The sequence below is a fragment of the Astyanax mexicanus genome, chromosome 14 (assembly GCF_023375975.1).
Source record: "Astyanax mexicanus isolate ESR-SI-001 chromosome 14, AstMex3_surface, whole genome shotgun sequence".
Taxonomy (NCBI): Eukaryota; Metazoa; Chordata; class Actinopteri; order Characiformes; family Acestrorhamphidae; genus Astyanax; species Astyanax mexicanus.
The window spans coordinates 18,942,212-18,962,319 of record NC_064421.1 but is presented as its reverse complement, the minus strand read 5'-3'; the positions used below and the strand labels follow the sequence as shown (position 1 = coordinate 18,962,319).

The following is a 20,108-nucleotide window of genomic DNA, read 5'->3' as shown; positions in this document are numbered from 1 at the left end:
ACACTTTTGAATTTTTACATAATTTACATGTGCCAGGGTTATTTTACTGCAGACCCAAAACCCAATATTTCAGCTTTTGTATGGTTGAATTCATTTTATTTGTTCATATACTGGACATTCATTCCTGCATTTCAGATCTGCAACACATTTCAAAAAAGTTCTGAGGGGGCAATTTAGGCTTAGTAGTGAGGTAAAAAATGATAATGTGATTTCAAACAGGTGCGGTATACAGGTTATTGTAATTATGATTCACCACAAAAGCAGTCTCAATGAAATCTTAAGTATTTGGCAGAGGATCTCCATTCTCCAAGAAATATTGGCCAAGATTAGCATTTTTCTCCCTCTACAATGCATAATATCATTAAACAATAAAAGTAATTGAGAGGAAGTTGAGTGTGTCTTTAGATGGCACTGCATCAAGAATCACTATTCAACTATAGAACCACGTGAACAAGTGATTACTTTGCCAACATTTGTCAAGCACTACAATGCAGAGTTACATTCATAAACACCACTTAGATAACAATCTAGACCGTTATCAAGTTCAAAAGCCAAAATCTATTACGGTATTTTATGATGGCAGCATTAATGCAGAAAGGTACGTTAAGATCTCAGAGTAACATATCCTGCCTTCAGGACAACATATTTTCCAGGGATGTCCATGAATTTTTAACACTGCAATGCAAAATCACTTGCTGCACAAATTACAGAGGCATAAACTCAGCTAAAAAAGGGTATGAGTCCCTGACTGACCTGCCTACAGTCCTGATCTGTCCCCTAGAGAGAATTTTATAATGAAAAACGTGACAATGACCTTGTACTGTTGCACACCTTAAGATGTGATTGCAGGAAGAATGGAAGGAAATAACAGCTGAAACACATCATCGCTTGGTTTCCTCGGCACAAACACTTCTTTTAAGTGATGTGAGAAGGAGCAGCAACATCACAAAGTGGTAAATAACAATCCTCTGCACTTTTTTTGGAACTTGTTGCAGGTCTGAAATGCAGGAACGTGTGTATAACAACAAATTCATACTTTCTTTCATAAAATAAAGTGTTTTCTTTTCTCTTTTTTTTCTCTTTTCTCTTTCTGATTTGAGGTTGTACATTTATTTGAAAGTAAAATGTTACTTTGTCAATTACATGGAGTGATGAATATATAATCATTTTGGGAGATTGATTCACACCTTTTACTCACCCCCCATTCTCTCTCTACTTGCACGTCAAACAACTTCGCACCTTTCTCCTCCCCCAATCTTCCTCCTTTCTCCCTGTATCTCTCCTTCTGGGGGGGCTACAGCATCATGCTTTCCTAGTAAAACTGCCAAAAACTCCAGCCCAAACAACTCCCCATTCCAGCTTTATTGGCGTGAGGTGTAGTAGCAAAATTGAAAGTTATGAATGTTATTCCTTGTCTTGTAAAATCACTATTTTGCAAATGTAAGGTGTTGTCCTAACAGTTATAATATATTCAAATTCTGATTTATTACATTAAGCATACTTGCTGCAATTTTGCTGCTGTATAACTGAAAAGCAAATATCTGCCTTTGACATCACTGTTTTAAATTAACACAACTGCAAGGAGAGTCAGGTCAACAGAATAGACTAATAGAAACGGATTAATTAAAATGAACTTATTAACTAATAGACAATAGCCTAACAAACCTGAATTTTCCACTAATAACTTTGTGCTCTTACCTCATAATAACATTAATGGCAGCCAAAGGCAGCTTGTTCAAACTGATCAAAATGAGTCAAAACCAGGTCCTGGAGGTCTGCAATCCAATTTTCTAACAGTAAATTTAAATTACACAGGTCTTAGCTGATAGGTTAATTAAGTCAGAATGCTAAACTCTGCAGTGCTGTGGGATTCTAGTTCTAGAGTCTGACATTCCTGCGTTAGATGGCTGTCATTCTTTGGAGAAAGGGTTTAAAAATCATCCACCCTCAGTTAACCTTTCTATTTTTGTTCTGTTGTTTCTGTGTTTGAACACAGGAATAAAGGGATGCTGCAGATACACACAGAGAAGAAGGTGATGGTCACCTGTCGATTTTGATCACAGCTATAAAGTCGGCCATGGCCTTCTGCCACTGCTGCTGTTCCGTGTAGAGCAGACCACGATAAAGGAAAGCAGCAAGATTCTCTGAACTACCATTGATCAGCACTGGAACACACACACACACACACACACACAATAAGACACAAAAATAGAGGAGCTGCATGAGAGCCAGAAATTTTGAGATGATACTCAACAAATTTCCTGCCAAATTTTACTAAGCATATGGTGCAAATACTGAGGATAGGCTGTATATAACATTCACTGTCTGTGTAGAAGACACTGTAGGAAAGCACGCTAGGTGCAAAATAACACCTGAGAAAGTGATATGTACATATGTTAATTAAACTACAGTGTGAGTTAATGTGTGAGTGTGTTAGCATAACCATTTCCAAAGTTACTATCCAACACCTAGTTATTACTTCAGTTCTTCATTAAAGTAAATCAGTTCAGGTGCTGGTAGAACTGAATAAATGTGTCAGTCAGAAAGTAAATCTCTGTTCTTCTAACTGCATTCATCTAACCAACACAGCAAAACCATGTGTATTTATGTGTATTTATTCTAATAATATATAGCGATTCTGTTACTGAATAAACTGTAATGTAAAAAGTATTGCAATATTTTGCTTTGCAATACTGTATGGATTTTTCAAAACACAATATATTTTTTTAATTATTAGTTGTAATTCATTTTGTGTTAAAACCATGACTGCTAGATACAGTGTTGTACTTTGTGTTCAGATCCCACTGATTGTGATTATGATTGTGTTATAGGTAATCTTTTCTTTTCTCTGATTTTATAAACATAATAGTGTGGTTTTCTATTCAAGGACAGTTTTTCTAAAATCCTAACAATTACAATATATTGCCTTGCTTACAGCAACCCAATATATTGCTTTATATATTGAATCACAACCCCTGTAAGTTCTTGCCAACGTTATTGCTGCTAAAACATAGTGCATAGTGCTTGTACATGCAAAGTACTGTAAAAAAAATATTGTCAATAATACTGTCAATAACATCAACATGTGAATTACAGGGTGCTGCCTATGAGTGCATATGTATGAATGTGAGTGTGTGTGTGTGTGTGTGTGTGTGTGTGTGTGTGTGTGTGTGTGTGTGCACTTGTTACCAGACACACTGAGGTCTCTTAAGGCCACATCGGGCAGTATTCTCCTGAGCAGGCAGCCACGGTGGTAAAATGCCAACCAGTCCCTGGGATCCAAGTGCACAGCCAGACAAAAGTCTTCAATAGCTTCTTTAAAAAGCCCAAGCTTGGCAAAGGTCCTTCCTCTGTAGGTCCTACAAAGTTCAGTGTAAAAGCCATTACTACATTCATTATTTAGCAAAGTAATTAATAAAACCTGCTTTCAATTATAAAGTACATGAATTATTTATAATCTGGATTGAATCATTTGAAGATGCCTGTCTGAGGGCAAGACTTTTTCCACATGTTGAGGTTTTTAGAGAGCACCTGGCTCTGGCGTTTGCTGGCTCCTGCTTCAGCAGTAAGGAGAAGTCATCCAGGGCCACCCTCCAGACAGAGGTGTGAAAGTGATGCAGGGCATGTGCCATCAGCGCGTCCGTCCTCTCCAGGTTAATGGCAAATGTCTGCATATCAAATACGACTGTATGAGAGATAAAGAACATCTGCAGAACATTTCTGCATTATTTCTAGTGAGAAAAGAAATGAGATTTAGCCACCTACACATGCCCAATATAGAGACTGACATTTACAAAGTGATGCAGTGATGTACAAGCTGACCTGGGAATCCAGATGTAGTTATGTTCAACAAATATCAAAGGGTAGTGTCAGTCTGGCAAAGAAGACTAGGGGTGTATGATCAGAGTTGGCCAAGACTGGTATCCACCAGTAGTCACTCCTAACACGTGATGGGCAGTGAGGTGTGCTTATTCATTTTCATTTTGGTTAAACAGAAACTTTGGGATTTTATAACATGCAGTAAAATAATGTAAGACAAACAAGTACATGATTGTCATGTTACCAAGCGTGTGTTAGGCCTTACCAGCAGTCAGGATGCTGTCACACCTTTTCAGTTCAGTCTGAAGCAAAATATCAAGTGTAAAAGGTGCTGCAGACCATGTGTAAAGCCAAAGTTTGGGTTTAGATTTGTAGTGAAACAACGCTTTATAGATGATTCAGACTTTCGCAACAAATGCAGTAATTTAGGGCAGGCAGGTCCTTGATCAACATGTTCAATAAAGACACCTCTTAGTAGGCTCATTTGAGGCTTGGTGGTGATGTCACATGCGAACAATAAGGGTGCAAAACTTATGTGCTTTTTCATGTCTTCAAAAAAAAAAAAAACATTTATAAATAATTTTAAAACATTCTAAAACAATCTCTACTACAGAGGTTGCAGTTTTTTGTTGTGCTGTTTTTCTTTTTTCCCCTTCAGGATTTACGTCTGCAAAGATTTGTGCGTAACAGAGGGCTGGAAAGTATACTTCAGTTTGTCCTTCAAATCACTCAGAACACTGTCTGCATTTCTGGGCTGTATACGAAGGGTCCTTCACTTTGTAACAGGTTTTTATGGTGAAGCAGCCAAAAAAAACGCAGCCTACGTCAGCTACAGACGTGAATAAAAGAAAAAAAAAAAAATTAGTGTTGTGTTTATACTATAAAAGTACTGTAATCTAGATTAACCCCCATTTATAAACAGAAATAAAAGTAGGAATCCCAGAGTAATCTGTTGAAGGGAGTTCAATTCTGGCATGGAGGAAGAATTCGGCACAACACTTATATGTAAACCCTTCTATTAAACCAATCAGTGTCTGTTAGAGGGAGACACAGCCTAAGCAGGTGATAAAGAGGGCATATACGAAAATTCTTTAGTGTTCTTACTAAACTGCAGTGTGAAACCAAATTTAAACATTGCAAAAGCACTACTGTCTTTAGTGGTTCTTTTACCCTGTAAAAATAAATACACAAAATTGTCTTAATTTACAAAAATAAAAAAATCGTAATCAGAAGTAAATAATGTCTGCCAGTGAGGTTTAGAAAGAAACTTACTTTAGCATAGTCCTCCATGGCCAAAGAAATCTCATTTGTTTTCTCATACAGATCCGCTCTTCTAAAGTAGTTCTCAGCATCATCAGGCTTGTTCTTTATGACCTGTGTGTAGTCCAATATGGCCAGTCTAGTCTCTCCTCTCATTCTGTAGATCTCTGCTCTTGACCTGAAGGCATCTGGAGGCAAAGCCCAAATGATGTGAGCTCTAACAGGGTCCAAAAGACTAGACCGAGCTTTACATAACCTTAATTAACCCACTGTAAAGAATAACTGGCTGAGTTTGTTTGAAGTTCTACAGAGCCTAACAATAAATGGAATGTACAGATTGTTAAGGCCAATAATACTAATAACTAGACGGTGGATTTTTCAGTATTGGATTGTACACACTGTACATCATACATTATCACATCACTCGCTTCTCATCCTTAGTCTGGTCAAGACAGAAGTGTGTATTGAATTTTACCTGCATGCTTCTTGTTGTGCTTAATGATGAAGTGCAGATCATCGAGAGCACTATTGGGGGCATTTCTCAGCAGGGAGATGCTGTGTCTGTGCCAGTAGGCGTCCAGTAAATGAGGCTCCAGGGAGATGGCCTTTTATAGAAACACAACAGATCGATCATTTCACACGTGGGGAGGCAGTTGTAGCATAAGGTCACACTTATGCAATAAGCACTGTGTGTATTTTACAATTAGAAAATGCACATAATCTGCCCAATTGAAATGTGTAACTCATTTCTAGATAAGAGATATATATCCTCCTGAGACATGGCAATTCAATTCATTTTTTTGGTTATTGTATTCAACATAGTTCTGGAACATAAAAGTCAAGCACCATTCGTGCAAAATGTACTGCTACTGTTTGTAGGGATGTGGGAAACAGAGCACAGGGACTTCCTTTTAAAATCCCGGCTGCTGGAACAAGTGTTTTTTGTGCAGATATTATGTTTATGCAGTTAACAATCAATTTGTTCCATTCAAAATTTGATTCTTAACTTTTGTTTTTCCCACGTTAACCCTTTTAAACTGCAGCTTTCATTAAGTGTATCTGTAGAACAACAGGACTCACATTTTTACACAGTAAGGCCAAACAAATTTCAATTTTAATCAGAATTGTACAAAAAGTTGTAAAAAAAGATTTGAAAAAAAAAGAAAGAAAGAAAAAAATATATATATAAAACAATTTCTAATTCTGAGAGTAGGCAAAATTGCAAAAAAGGTCATATATATCTTTTAACATGAATATTTAATCTAATAATTATCCAAAACACCTAAATATAAAAATCTCTTTTTACTGTGTCTCAGGAGGATATTTACATTATTTTCATTTAGTAAAATTAATACACTACTGATTTCTGGTGTGTGGTGCGTAAATGTAAGACTCACAGCATTCAGATCATCAAGAGCTTGTTTGAGAAGACCCAGTTTTTTATACAGCGCTCCTCTGCGGCACAGGTCGAAACCATTGTTCCCTGTGTTTTTAATCATAGACTCTGTCAGCTTGGCCACCTCCATCTCCAGGTCTTCAACGGTAAAACCCTCATCTAGTGCTTCAGAAAGGTCCACTTTGTCCAGAATTGGGATCTCTTTCTTCTTCTTTAGCTGCTTATTGGAGACTGGCTGCATCTGTCTGGCTTCTGGCTCATTCTTGGTGGTGCTGTGATCTTGTGGGGGGAAGACCTCATCAAACCAGGTGTTCCAAATATCTCCAACCCACTCTTGATGTGAAAGCATGACAGGAATACCTCCCTGTTCCACAGCAAAACCATCAAAGTCTAGTAGCAATGGTAGACTGGGGAAGCGGAGGAGAAGAGTCTGTTCTGCTGATACTTTGTGAATTTGTGAAAGCTCACACGAGGACACACTCCTGTTTTGGACAAATGAAGCTACTTTTTATTAATGTTTTTACATCATGTACAAAAGTTGTATAACTGTGTTTTCATTAGAATGTAATTTTTTGCAAATATCATGAGAAATGAGAAACTAGGTATCTACAGGCGAATCTGCAAGCGTGGGGTATTTTTGACTTTTTATGACTCATATTGCAACTTGGAGACAAAATTAAGACTTATTAAGACTAATTAATATTTTTGTGGTAATAAAATGACAAAACAGACTTCTCAGTAAGCTTGTGATAGAGGACCCAATAGAGGACCCAATATGATATATCGATATTAACATCTCGATATATCATATAGTTTTCATTTGCGATACATTATCAATACGTTGTGTCAAATATCAATATTTTTATATACTCGCCACCTGCCCCTAATACTTAAAACCCACCCAATCAAATGAATAGGGTAAACCTTCAGTGAAGAATATGGTTGTTATATTGGCATACTGGAATATTGGTTGTCATATCCTGTAAAAAGGACACCTATAAGTAAATAATTCCTGGTATTTGCTTATTTGGGAGTATTGTATCCTTTACAGCAACACAGATGCTGTGAAGTATTGTAGAGAATTGTATTGCAGAATCCCAGTCTTGTGCCTAAAATTGTGGTCGATGTATTGTAATAATATTATATTGTGATACAATATTTAAAACAAACAAAATTAAACATAATTCTTTCTTTTGTTAAATTTACACTTTGCCATACATCCTGACATACCTTTCCTTAATAAACCCCCTGTGAGATGGATTTAAGATATTATAAGACTTCCACAGACACCATGTTTACTTGAATAAGATAAAAAGCACAATATAAAATATAACCTGGTAAGAGTTTCTGGCAGCTCCTTCAGTTTCTTATGAACGTAGGCCAGCTTGGAAGATTTGTGACTCTTCTTTTTTTTGATAGACTTTCCCAGGACCCTCTTGGGTCTGACCCTGCTATGCTGTGATACACTGTGGCTTGGGTCCCAGCTCGGCTTCTCTGGAGAGGTGGGCTTATTGCGAGTATTCTGTGACTGAGCCTGGCTGGCACTGAGCATGGAATTAGACTGGGTGTAGATGGGGGTCTGCGGCTGCTGTCGGACGCGGTCCAGCTCTCTGCTGATGCTGGTGAAGTCAGACTGCAGCCTCAGTGGAGACTCAGAAGCTGGGAGGAAGTGTGGGGCAGAGAAGGGCCGCTTCAGCTGAGAAACAGAGGGTATAAGGATTCTGATTAAAGGACAAACAATCCCTAAACTCTATATTTACTGAATAATTCACTATAGATACACTGTCATTTTGAGCCTGAGACTGATTTGAACCTGACATTTTTTGAGTAAGTAGAGCGTTAAAACTGAGCTTTTAAAAAACATTTTTGGGATGTTGGAATGAGCTAAATCTGTTCAGAATTATGTTAATTAACATTGCAACACTGAAGAAGCATAGACCTATTATTGAAGAAAAAAAATATTACTTGATTTCAATAAAGTGCCAGTGAGGTCAAAATGTGGGGTGATCACCACACAGCCTCACCAACACATCACCAACTCATTAGAAAAATATTGAATGAATCATCATCCCACACAGTTCCATTGCTTTACAGCACAATACAGAATGTGAGATAACAGGAGGCTCTTCATAGGACAGTCCTACCATGATGGCAGAATACATTTTGGAACACTTATTTGGAATATACAAAACAAGGCACAGTGGATAGATCAACTTAATTTCAGACCGATTTAAATGGTGAAAACCATAACCTTAAACAACATGCACAGCATGTGCTACATGTCCACAAAAAGCTGATTTAGCACCATTGTATTATTAAAAATATGTTTTCTTCCACTACTTTCTCTATTCAGGTATTCAGATTTTATTCAGATTCAAGATGAGAAGCGGCTGTAAAACCTGCTGTTCGTGGTGATCCTCTGGAGAAGGCTCAGAAACCAATTCCTCTGCTCTCAGATCCATCAAAGACTTGTGTTTTCTGGAGAGAATATTTTCCTGGGAAAGAGGCCAGATAATCATTGTATACAGTGCTGGGCAGTTCTGTGCAAACTCTTTTGTTTACTCAATTTCAGTCGAAACAGCCTGGAACATGCTATTCATTTTGCAGTGTCTCACATGCCTTCCTACAATAACAATCCAACCTGCCACCAGCACAGAGCAGTAAATCAATATTAATCCTACACAAGTCAAGGAAACGGCAAATCTGGGAGTGACCTAGTCATTACATAAAGGTTCCAAGGAATTCCATTTACTAAGCATGTTTAGTGATTCTTTGATGTATAAATAGGAAGGACATGACTTTGGTTGGGGCGGAAAATGTTTAGAAGTTCTTTAATAAGCCTATTTACAATTCTGTTATTTTGCCTCGGAAACTAACATCCTGTTTTTCCTTTCACAGAGTGCTGATGGAAAAAAAATGAAAATACCTGCGAATTATAGCACTGTTTTAACACTGTAACAAAAACTGTGTAATTGTGAGTCTGATTAGTTTGTAGCCACTTACACACATATTCTTACTCTCTTTTTCGTTTGTCTTACCAGTAAAAAAAAGCCAGTGCTTTGGCTCTTGGTGTGTGTTTAGCTCTATTTTGTTTTAAAAGTTGTAGTGCAACTTGTCTTTGTGGGAGAAAACAGTGACAAGAATGCATGGTAAAAGCCACATAGCCACTAAATAGACAAAAGCATCTGATTGCAACTCTCCAACTCTTCCCAAAAGTATTGGATGGAGTAGCACCATCATTTCAGAGAACACACAGTTCCAATGCTTCACACCTGGCATTAGGCATGGTTTTAGTAACATTATGTTTATCTGACACAGAGATTCCTAATCTACTGAAAACACTTCACTGCAAGAATAAGACAGGCTGTGTATTTGTGCATTTGTACACAAGTCATCAATGTTGAATGCATTTATTTAAAGGTGTGTCTACTAACACTATATACATAAAAACAAAAGTGCAGGAATTGGTGAACTTAGGAGTGATAAAGAAAATGAACTGACCAATAAACCTCTTGGCTTCTTCTCCATCTGATCATTGCCTGATTCCATCTCAGCCTGCAGACCAGCCAAGAAATTCTCACCGGAGAGATCAGCAGGGGTTACCTAAAATTACCCCAAAATTGAAGTGAACTGAAGTGTTTCACAGCCAAACTCATATGAGGCACAGGAGAAATTTCAGGCTCAGCTTCAGTTAAATAGGTCATTGGAGACTGAAGGGTGTGATGATTCAGGATTATGGGTTATTTCCTATTCACAGAAGCATTTGAGAAATCGCCAGAAATTCAATCGAGGCACCTGCAGTTCTTCTAAAGTAATCTTCTCAAGTACTCAGCGCTCTCTGCCTCTTAAGAGATTATTAGCTGAAGCAAAATGATGCATCAGTTTTAATCTAGGGACAAACATATCTAAAATATGTTCTTCTCTGTGGAATAAAAGGAGTCTGAGGAGAAGGCACTAAAGGCAGGGAGCAGATGGGGGTGTGGTCATGCTGTATTTTTTTGCAGTAAACACTGCTGTTAAGAGTCCCAGTGGACTGGCGGAGAAATACAGGTCCATCTGCTAACGGTGAAGGTGTAATGCTACAGTACCTGATAGTGGGGGAAGAGTGCGTCTTTTACAACATTTGGAGCAGAGCTGAATTTTGGAGGTGCTGGACTCCAGAACATTCTCAACTGTCCATCACATAGTGTAGCCTGATAAATTGGGGGGGAAATGAGGAATAAGAACAAAATCTTTATATCAAATCAGGAAGCCTGTCTAGCAATCTATCACAGTTTCTTAATATAAAAATTAAAATCAACAGAAATACAACATAATTTGAACAAACATTATTTCTGTGTTAACTTTTACACAAAATGTAATGCTACATATATAATTAGTAAACACTAAAATAGAAATATTTTTAAACAGAACTAAAATTCCTTTATTGTAAAAGAAAATCCACACACATACAGAAGCATTAAGATCAGCCATAGCATTAAGATCACTGACAGCTGAAAAAAGTAAAATCCTGTGAATTGATTATATTTATTAACAGTGGCATCTGTCAAGTGGTGGATACATATATTAGCTAACAAGTGAAGCTTATTAAAAGCAATATAAGTAAAGTGTGGGCTCTCATAATTTCATAACCAACTGTCACAATGCTCTGAACATCACCAGTTCAAATCCTGCTGATCAGATCATGTTGCTTTCCATCAGCATCCAAAATTATTCTTGCTCTCTCCAGGGGTGGGATTGATGGCATTTCCTCCCCACATCACTCCTAGTGTGATGTTGGTCAGCACAGGTGTCTGTTAGCTGTTAGCATCAGAATTTATTTTTTAAAAAGTATAAGAATCGGAACCACATTGTCAAGGGGTCAAATTATATTGGCAAGATATCTCAAGATGGCAAGACAATCTCCAAACCGCCAGGCAGTCTTTTGGGGTGTTCCTGGTATGCAGTGGTCAGTACCTTTCCAAAGTGGTTTAATAGAGGAACTGCCAATAAACTAGTAACAGGGTTATGGGCATCTAAATGATGGGATCTGTTGAGGCTCCACCTCACACCTCACACATAAAGGGCTTAAGGATCTGCTGCTAATGGTGCTCTTGATGGCAGATACCACAGAACACCTTCAGAGGTCCTGTGGAGACAATGTGCCTCAAATGGTCAGATATGTTGTGGCAAAACAAGGAGGACCCACTCAACATTAAACAGCTGGTGTTAAAGTCATGATTGATTGGTGTACATACAGTATATATGCATTATATATAAACATTATACATATAAACATTATATATATATATATATATATAAAGATCTAGCTTAACCAGAGCAGTAAAAAGGCTCTGAATCACAAGAGTAAGAGTGACAGAAGCATCAAAATGATTTAATGCGTTTCCCTGTCGGAAGGAAAAACCATGATGGCATTTGACAAACTATGAAACTACTGCCTCAGGAAAAAAGAGGGAGGGTTCATGTTGAAAAACTCTGACTCACAATATAAAGTTTCTAATTTTAGCATTTAACAATAAGGTGCAGGCTTCTGACTGCATCAGTGTGATGCAGAGTTAATTATATTAACATATACATACATAATGCATGACTCAACATCAGGCGTATTGATGAATTAGTGCCGTACATTTACACAGCACACCATTACCAGTAACCATTTACAAATATGTATTGCCCTCAAAACTACACTATACAAATGCAAGGGGCCACCTGCTCATTCAGTGTTTCTTGCGTAAATAAAGGGTGTGGATAAATGCAATTATTTAAAGGGGTCTCCACAAACATTTGGATATATAGGGGCAGTAATAGGGATTAAGCCTAGCAACAGAATATTTTAGGTTTCAATTGAAAATCTCCCCAAAAAATGCTGTGTAGCCCATTGTGTAGTGGTGGAATTAATAATACAATAAAATGCTATAATATTACAAATAGTATCATCATTGCAGAATAGGGCATAATGTATTTCCTGGAATGGGGTGTGCCAATCTGATACTAATACTGTATAATCTATATTGTCAGACAAATTCTTAAGCCCTAGAACTCAAGCCTACATTTATTTAAACCTAATAAATGCCTGGATTCTGAGCTTTTATAACTTACAAAACAGATACAACTATCACAAGAAACATCAGGATTTTAACCTTATCTAATTATTGCCATCTATAAGTGGTTATGATGATGTTTGTTTCTTTGGGAAAGCTAAATATATATATATATATATATATATATATATATATATATATATATATATATATATATATATATATATATATATATATATATATATATATATATTTATTACAGGCTTCAGCACGTTATTCAGAACATTATGGTTAGGAAAGGGGATTTTTTAAGAAAGATAATATTAACAGATTTAAATGAGGAAACTGGAAAAACATTGATATTGAATTGGTATTGATATCGGCAGATACTCAAGGCTGTAGTATTGGTATTGTTATCAGTCATTCAAAATGCTACTGTTTGAACACATTTCACAGATTTATGTCTGCATATTTATGCATAGTGCATGTTTGTACATGCAATGATCAGTGCTTACAAGTTATGATCTATACTGTAAACTGATTGTATTTAGAATCAGGACAATGTTTTGAAGAGAAAACACCACTGTGCTTGAAGCCTGTGATATTTTGCTCATCTTCTGTGTAACAGATCTAATTCCCCTTTTTTACAGACATTTAGGGGAATGTACATGTGTATCTGATGCCACCTAGTGACCCGATATGAGTTACACGTTAGAAACACTGCCAAGAAAGCAATAAACAGACATGCTTGGCTGATTGCTTGCTTTTGTATTGATCGCTTGAGGATAACTACCTCTGTTTGACTTTAATAGAAAGACATGTGTTTATGGAAGAAGGTCAAATCTTACTGTTCTCTGCTAAATGACTATTTAATGATTTTTTTTTTTTATGTTTTATGGGTATTTAATGCATTTACTCCAGCTGAGGTCAATTTCAGTTTTCATGAGTCACATGGATTAAGCGTCTGCCTTACCGCATGTCCACACAAAATCATCCTGGGTTTTTCCACATAGTACTCGGCGATCTTCTGCCACTCCTCCAGAGCATCTGATGACTGTGGAGGAAGTTGTGTGATGCCACCTGTCTGCTCTGTATCTCCAACATTCTCCACAGGAACACCATTCCACAGAATCCTGCAGCACATATTGTAGCACTAAATATCTCACATCATAGCCCGATTACTCACATTACACAGGCTCACAGTTGTAAAGATACAAGCCATCTCATTTTAGTGGAGAATTGAAAAAAACTCAACAGGTTATTAATAATTTGTCGCATATATTTATTCATACCAACAAAAAGGCACAGTTTAAAAAAAGGAAAGTTTGGGAGAAAAATGGGGCATGCAGGCAGGTTTGCTTTGTACCATTGAGAGTCAGGGTGGGCAGCTATTTGTCTGAATGCTGTCCTCTGCTGGAGAAACTGTGTAGTTTTTATGAACAGGTCCTGAGTGTGGTACATTCTGGAGGCTAACTGCAGCTCCACAGGCAGGACTTGACAGGCAGGTGTAGTACAGAGGTGGTGGATGGTTTTGTACTCCCCTGAACTGTAAAACACACAGGAAAAATCTCACAGAGGGTTTCTACAAAGCTATTAATGTCTATTTTTAATTTGCATGTCATTGAATATTTTTGAAAAATAAGAACATTTAAAGTTTCCTTAATTTCTGAATAAAAAAAAACAGTTGTAAGATCAACTAAGCCAATAAGGCCTATGCATACTGTGTTGGTCTGTTTTAACTTTGATTTAAACAATGATAATAACATTAGCACCACTGACAGGTGAAAGGGGTATTAAAATATTGTGCTAAAATGGGAGATCAGACATCAGAGCCAATATGACAAGGGGCAAATGGCTGTGATGGCTATACAACTTGGTCTGAACATCTCCAAAACATCAGGCAGTTTTGTTTTTCTGGTATACAGTGATCACTACCTGCAAAAAGTGTAGGTGAACAAGCAACAGGTCATGGACACCTAAGTCTTATTGAGGTGAAGTCTTGTGGATTTCATGCTTCTAATGGTCAGATTTGTTGGTGTGGCACAAGCGGGACTTACTAAGTATAAGTGCTAATTCTGTTGATGCTAATCTTATGGCTGAGTCTTAAGCATAATTTTATCCGTGATGACCTGTGATGAACATTTGACATTGATAATGCCAAACCTGTACATGTGCTATTCGTTTAAATGAACGAATACAATAACTATTCATGTTGCTTTATACCAAAAAAGCATATAGTGATGTACAGTATGTGTCACAGGGACTTTAAAAATTGTTCCTAATGCATTTAGTTCTTTTTTTAAACTCATTAAGGCCCAGAGGGACATTTACTGATTTACTTGAGCAAGAGTCCATTCAGTCTAACAGTCATTGTTAGTGATGCTGCAAGAAGTCTGTGCTACAAACCGAGCTGATGATTTATCAATCTATTTACACAGATCGACCGAGCCATAACTTCTCACCACTGTTTGAACTGGAGACAGAGGAGGGCGAAATCGTGCCTGCGTGTGTGTGTGGGCTTATTGTGTTAGTCTGACAGCGAGCAGGCAGGAGAGGGAGCAAGAACGCCTCCTTCTGCACTGACAGCAGCAAATTTATGGTGGGCATTCACTTTGGCTTGTCATGAGCCAGATTTATCACCTCTCCCTGGCACAGATAAGCCTCAGCGTCAGACCTGGGAGGTCACGCCAAAGTCATCGGTCCTGCCTTGCCTGAAAGAATACATTCCTGAAGCCTGAAGGACAACCTCCAACCCACTCTCTATCCATCTAGGCAGCAGACAGGCTGCTCTTATTTAAGGCCTCTCGGATGCACTGAGGAGAAACTTTTCAGTGACCCTCCACGAGCAGGAAGACACTTGTAATTAACAGACACTTGTTGTGCATGCGTTTTTTTGGAGTGAGGCAGTGGCGTGAGTCCAGCAGTGCACTTGTAGGTAGTAAATCATGCAGTGAGAAGAGTGGGTGAGAGACTGGGAGGAGGAGTGTGGGGGTGAGGAGGCTCCAGGCTGACCCGGCACACGGCTGAGAGGTGGAGGTTAAGGGTAATTACTGACTGCATCACTGCCTCCTAAATGCTACTGAGAGGGCCGTGATGACAGCCTAGTGTCTCACTCAGACCCACTGAAACTGAAACCGAGATTTCCTTAGACTCAGAGGCCACCCGCAGCGTACTCAGAGGTGGAGAGACGAGTAAGAAGATTGACACTATGATAGTATGACATTGAGTTGAAGAGGTCAGTGTATAAACCTGCCCCATCATAACAGAGCTGAGTAACACAAGGCTTGCTTGCTCAGACTTATGTTAAACAGACATGTTAGATAGCAAGCAAGCAGAACCCAAATCAATACAGAAACTAAAATTTAATCATTACTTAGTATTCCGAAGTAGTGTTAGAGCTAGTGCTGTCAATGCACATTAACCCACATGATTAATTTGGAAACTGCATGAATAATTTTACCAAGTTTGCCCACAACCTTTTTTTGCAGAGCCTGGTGACATATTAGTCATTTTATTTAGTGATTTCAACACAGCATCACTAGTGATAAAGTCACAAGGTAGATTTATTTTTATCCTGAAATTAATGGGTAATAAACGGATTAAATCTCATAACTAACTCTTACACTCTTAGTAACTCTTTCTCTCTGTCATGCTAACTTACACACACAGGCAGATGTGCTCCTCTGAGGCAGATTAAATTAGTTATTAACACTACACTAGGATATCATAATAAAATCCTCATGCAAAGTACCACAGTGGTACTATTTTGTAGATAGCTAGTGAATTATATAAATACGGTCTTTCACATTTGGGCCGTGGAAACCTTTTTTTTTTTTTTTACCACATTTAAACTTACCACTACTTTGTACCACAATTCCACAAACTTAAAAAGTCATTGTTTCTTTTTGTTCAATCCACTTCATAAAAAGTCATTTAAATTTAAGTTGAATCTTTTACAGTGTGGAGCTTCCTGATTAAAATACCTACATTATTTGGACACTATCATAATGTATCTTCTTATTACAATACTATATAATTCTGTTGTATTAAATAGCATTTAGGCAAAGTTTACTCTGTTTTAGGGGTCCAGGTTGCAAGAAGAGAAAGGCCATGCAAGGTTCTTGTTTGCTGCAATGCCCTTTGAGGTCTCTGGACTGGTAGAAAACTGCTCCCTAGAGCCTCTAAACCAGTCACCTTCAAAGACAGAAAGACAGAAGGAAAGTAAATACAGTTTATATAATGGATGGAAATACATGTGATTCCTATAGTAAGAATGGGGCATGTGATGAATAACTTTCAGCAGTGTATTGTAATAGTAGCTGACAAGAGAGAGAACCTGGAGACTCACCTCATCAGAGATAAGCTCTGAGACTTTCTGTGAATATAGAATGTCTACCTTACAGCTCCTTGTCAAATCAGGTGCATGATTCATAGTCCCTGCAGGAATTTTCTCTTCTCTGATGCCTTCTAGGACGTCCTGATGGCTCCGGACCTTGAGTAAGACACATAATCATTCTGTCTGAACAACTTTTCATTACTTATTTTGCAAGGATGTAGTCTGGTAGTAAACATGAATGTATGATGTGTAATTGTGAATTTATGTCACCCTGAAGGAAGATTTCAAAATGCTAGTCTGCCACTGTCTGAACTGGTGACTTAACTAAAACTAGCTCATCCTGAGAAAGAGATACACAGTGTGCACATAAAACACACTCAACAATCAGACTATTCAGTTTCAGACTTTATAGTCCATACTGAACTGTCTGACTTGTAATTATTTATTTTGTGATTATTTATGTTGTGTGCATAAATGTATCTGACTGATCTCATTTAGTGATGACAAAATAACACTTTGTAATACTGAAAGTGTGAGTATTAGGTGATACTGAAGCGATAAGACTATGTAGCCCTAATGAGCAGTTTTTAAATGAAGCACTTAACTTTGGTCAACTGTCTAAAAGTAGACCATCAAACCTGAACTACTTAGATACAACAACTTTTTAATGTGATTTAGATTTTTTTTTTGTTTTGTTTAAGTTAGGTTTGTGAAAGAAAATGGTCAATATACAATATTAAATAAATATTGTCACACACAGCGTTCCATTGCAATGGACATAAAAAATAAATCATATATTATAGTTAATTGGATTTAAATTGTATCCAGATCTGATCTTATAATATTAGAATCTTCTTTTGTGTGCTTTACAGACAGAAAACCACATTATTCTATTTTTCCATCAATGGAGCATTATTGAGATCTAAAAGGGTTAATAGAGTCAGCAGTAAAAGGTCAAAACAAATGCAAGAAACTTGGTTTGCATTTTCCATACTGACCCAGCTTTTTCTGAATTGGGGTAGTAACGCTAGTATCTCACAAAGAGAAATCCATCACAGTGTTGAGGTGTGCTGTTTTAAGCTATTTGTTAAAACATTGGATGTGTTACCATGTCTTATGTCAGATCCAGCATTTTCTGCTTTCACCATCATAGCAACACTCATGTAATATGGAATTCAGGCCCAAATGTAATTGTTAGATTTTTTTTTTTTTTTTTACATATTTTTGAATGTGATGTTTTACATATTTTGCAACTGAATACAGTATACTGGAAACACCCTGTTCTGGTTGTCTCATCTAGTCATCACAATTTGGCCCTTGTCAAAGTAGATTCTTATGTTTGCTCTTTTTCTTGTTTTCTACTCAACTGACTTTTTTCTTGCTGTTTAACTTTACCCAAACCAGAAGAATTTCCATGAAAAAAGCACACCGGTACCATTAAATACAATATTTTGTCCCTTCCTCACTCGGAAATTTAAGAAACAAACTCGGAAGTTTAGAAACAAAATAATACATACTGTCACTTTAAATTATAGAATAATAAAATGTGAATGGAAAAACAGATAAGAAACAAATCACACAAATTTACACAAAAGGCAGTCTAATGTGTAGCTTTACTTACCTGCTTATCAGAAATATCAAAGACCACATGTTCTCGTACCCCTGGCTCAGAGGTATGCAGGTCTCCACATTTGGTCATTTGGTCATTCACTGTGTGTCCACTTTCCTGCTTCATCATATCTGATACTGCTTTCTCTGTCACCCTCTGGTGGTGGATCTCCTGCAGTCCCCCAGTTGCAATATTTCTGGCCTCCTCTAGTAGTTCAGTGACAGACTTTATACTCCGAATGGTGCTGGTGGCAGAGCTGCTTTTAGAACTACCTGAGCTGTGTTCTTTAGAAGCCCTCTCCTCCTGTTGCCTATCCGTCAGCTGTCTTCTCTTTTTCTCGCTTTCCTTTCTGCATTTTCGTCTATCCTGTTCATACTCATTACGATCCACTGTAATTTCATCAGAGCTAAAGGAGTTCAGCAAACAGCATCTATCCAGAACTGTTAAATACTGACCCTGATTTCTAGGAGCTTGCTTCTTTTCACCTGACAACTGCTCTGAAGGAGTCTGGTTCTTAAAAGCCCCCCCTGCTGTTGAAGGCTTCTCTGATCTAGGCTTAGCAGGAGGCTGAGGCCTTTTGGACAGAGATACTAATCTAGCGGTTCCTGCAAGAGATGCTATAGCTGGCGTCTTCACCGCCTCTTGTCCAGAACCAAGCTTTGGTGAAGTCTTTTCACTTGTGGACACATTTGGATTGATATTTCTTTTCATTTCGGATGTCTTTGAGTTATTATCTGACTGAGTACCTTATTGAAAAAAAGGCTGAATTAAGGAAGGTCTGCTTGAACTTGTAAGGAGCAGGACACAAGTGGCTCCCTGGTGAATATCTGTAGACAGGTACCTTAGGTGTAACCTGAGCAGTTAAATGTGTTGTTTTACATAAGAGGCTTGTCATTTGGTGAAACTCCTGTGGAGAATTTTTAACGCAGTTCTTCGATCAGTTTCTTCATCTTTAGCTGCTCACTGTGTTTAATGTCCTCACTGTTCCTGGCATGTTGTCTGTATGAATACATAATCCATCAAAATAACAATGATGACAAAACGAAACAGTTCAAGAATGTACTATGGGTTGCAATTTAATTGACTGTTTTAGAATTAAATTATTCATTGTCTATAGCACGTGGCAAAAATCACTAGCTAAATAAAAAAATAAATAAAGCGTTTCTGTACTGATGTAAGTGCTATTTGACATCAGTCACAACTTACTTGCTGTATTAAATGTGTTGGACCAACTCTATGCAGACAAAAAAAAAACCCTATCAAACACTGAAACTTTCAATTAAAACGTTTTTGCTTCATTTAGATTCAAAGTAATAATACCAGAAAGAGATTATTTAAAGAATTGTTTTAACAGATAGCATATTATGTACTTACTTTTGACAGAATTCAATGAGTCACAAAACCACAAAATAGTAAAAATAAAAGCTACAATATTAATTAAGTTTTCAAACCTTTAGTGGGAAACATTGGTTTTAAGAATGAAACATTTTATTTAACAGTACAGGCAAGGCAATCTAGCTAAACTGTAACTTGGCTGTTTGATTTTTGTTTTACCTGATTCTTTCTGACTCTTCAGGTAAGTAAAGGAATCAAGGCCAAAATGGCTGTAAGATTGCCACCTTTTCAACAGAATGTTAGGCTTTATGT

The 20,108-nt window shown here is 37.4% G+C and overlaps 1 protein-coding gene across 7 annotated transcripts in view; it reads right to left on the bottom strand.

Annotated features, from left to right (window-relative positions):
- ttc6 (tetratricopeptide repeat domain 6) overlaps positions 1 to 20,108 on the bottom strand; it is a 67,535-nt gene that overhangs the window by 46,029 nt on the left and 1,398 nt on the right. For 4 of the 7 annotated variants that reach the window (XM_049463643.1, XM_049463645.1, XM_049463648.1 and 1 more), the window contains exons 2-16: positions 18,474 to 19,460; positions 16,865 to 17,008; positions 16,589 to 16,710; positions 13,883 to 14,062; positions 13,490 to 13,649; positions 10,564 to 10,668; positions 9,977 to 10,078; positions 8,875 to 8,970; positions 7,810 to 8,171; positions 6,477 to 6,957; positions 5,555 to 5,684; positions 5,092 to 5,267; positions 3,532 to 3,668; positions 3,190 to 3,359; positions 2,045 to 2,165 (exon numbers count right to left, since the gene is read on the bottom strand). In XM_049463643.1, coding sequence (XP_049319600.1) covers positions 2,045 to 2,165; positions 3,190 to 3,359; positions 3,532 to 3,668; positions 5,092 to 5,267; positions 5,555 to 5,684; positions 6,477 to 6,957; positions 7,810 to 8,171; positions 8,875 to 8,970; positions 9,977 to 10,078; positions 10,564 to 10,668; positions 13,490 to 13,649; positions 13,883 to 14,062; positions 16,589 to 16,710; positions 16,865 to 17,008; positions 18,474 to 19,172 — 3,185 coding nt within the window. In that variant the 5' untranslated portion in view covers positions 19,173 to 19,460. The remainder of the gene's footprint in view (positions 1 to 2,044; positions 2,166 to 3,189; positions 3,360 to 3,531; positions 3,669 to 5,091; positions 5,268 to 5,554; positions 5,685 to 6,476; positions 6,958 to 7,809; positions 8,172 to 8,874; positions 8,971 to 9,976; positions 10,079 to 10,563; positions 10,669 to 13,489; positions 13,650 to 13,882; positions 14,063 to 16,588; positions 16,711 to 16,864; positions 17,009 to 18,473; positions 19,461 to 20,108) is intronic. The other 3 variants (XM_049463646.1, XM_049463644.1, XM_049463647.1) reach the window with 3 other exon arrangements.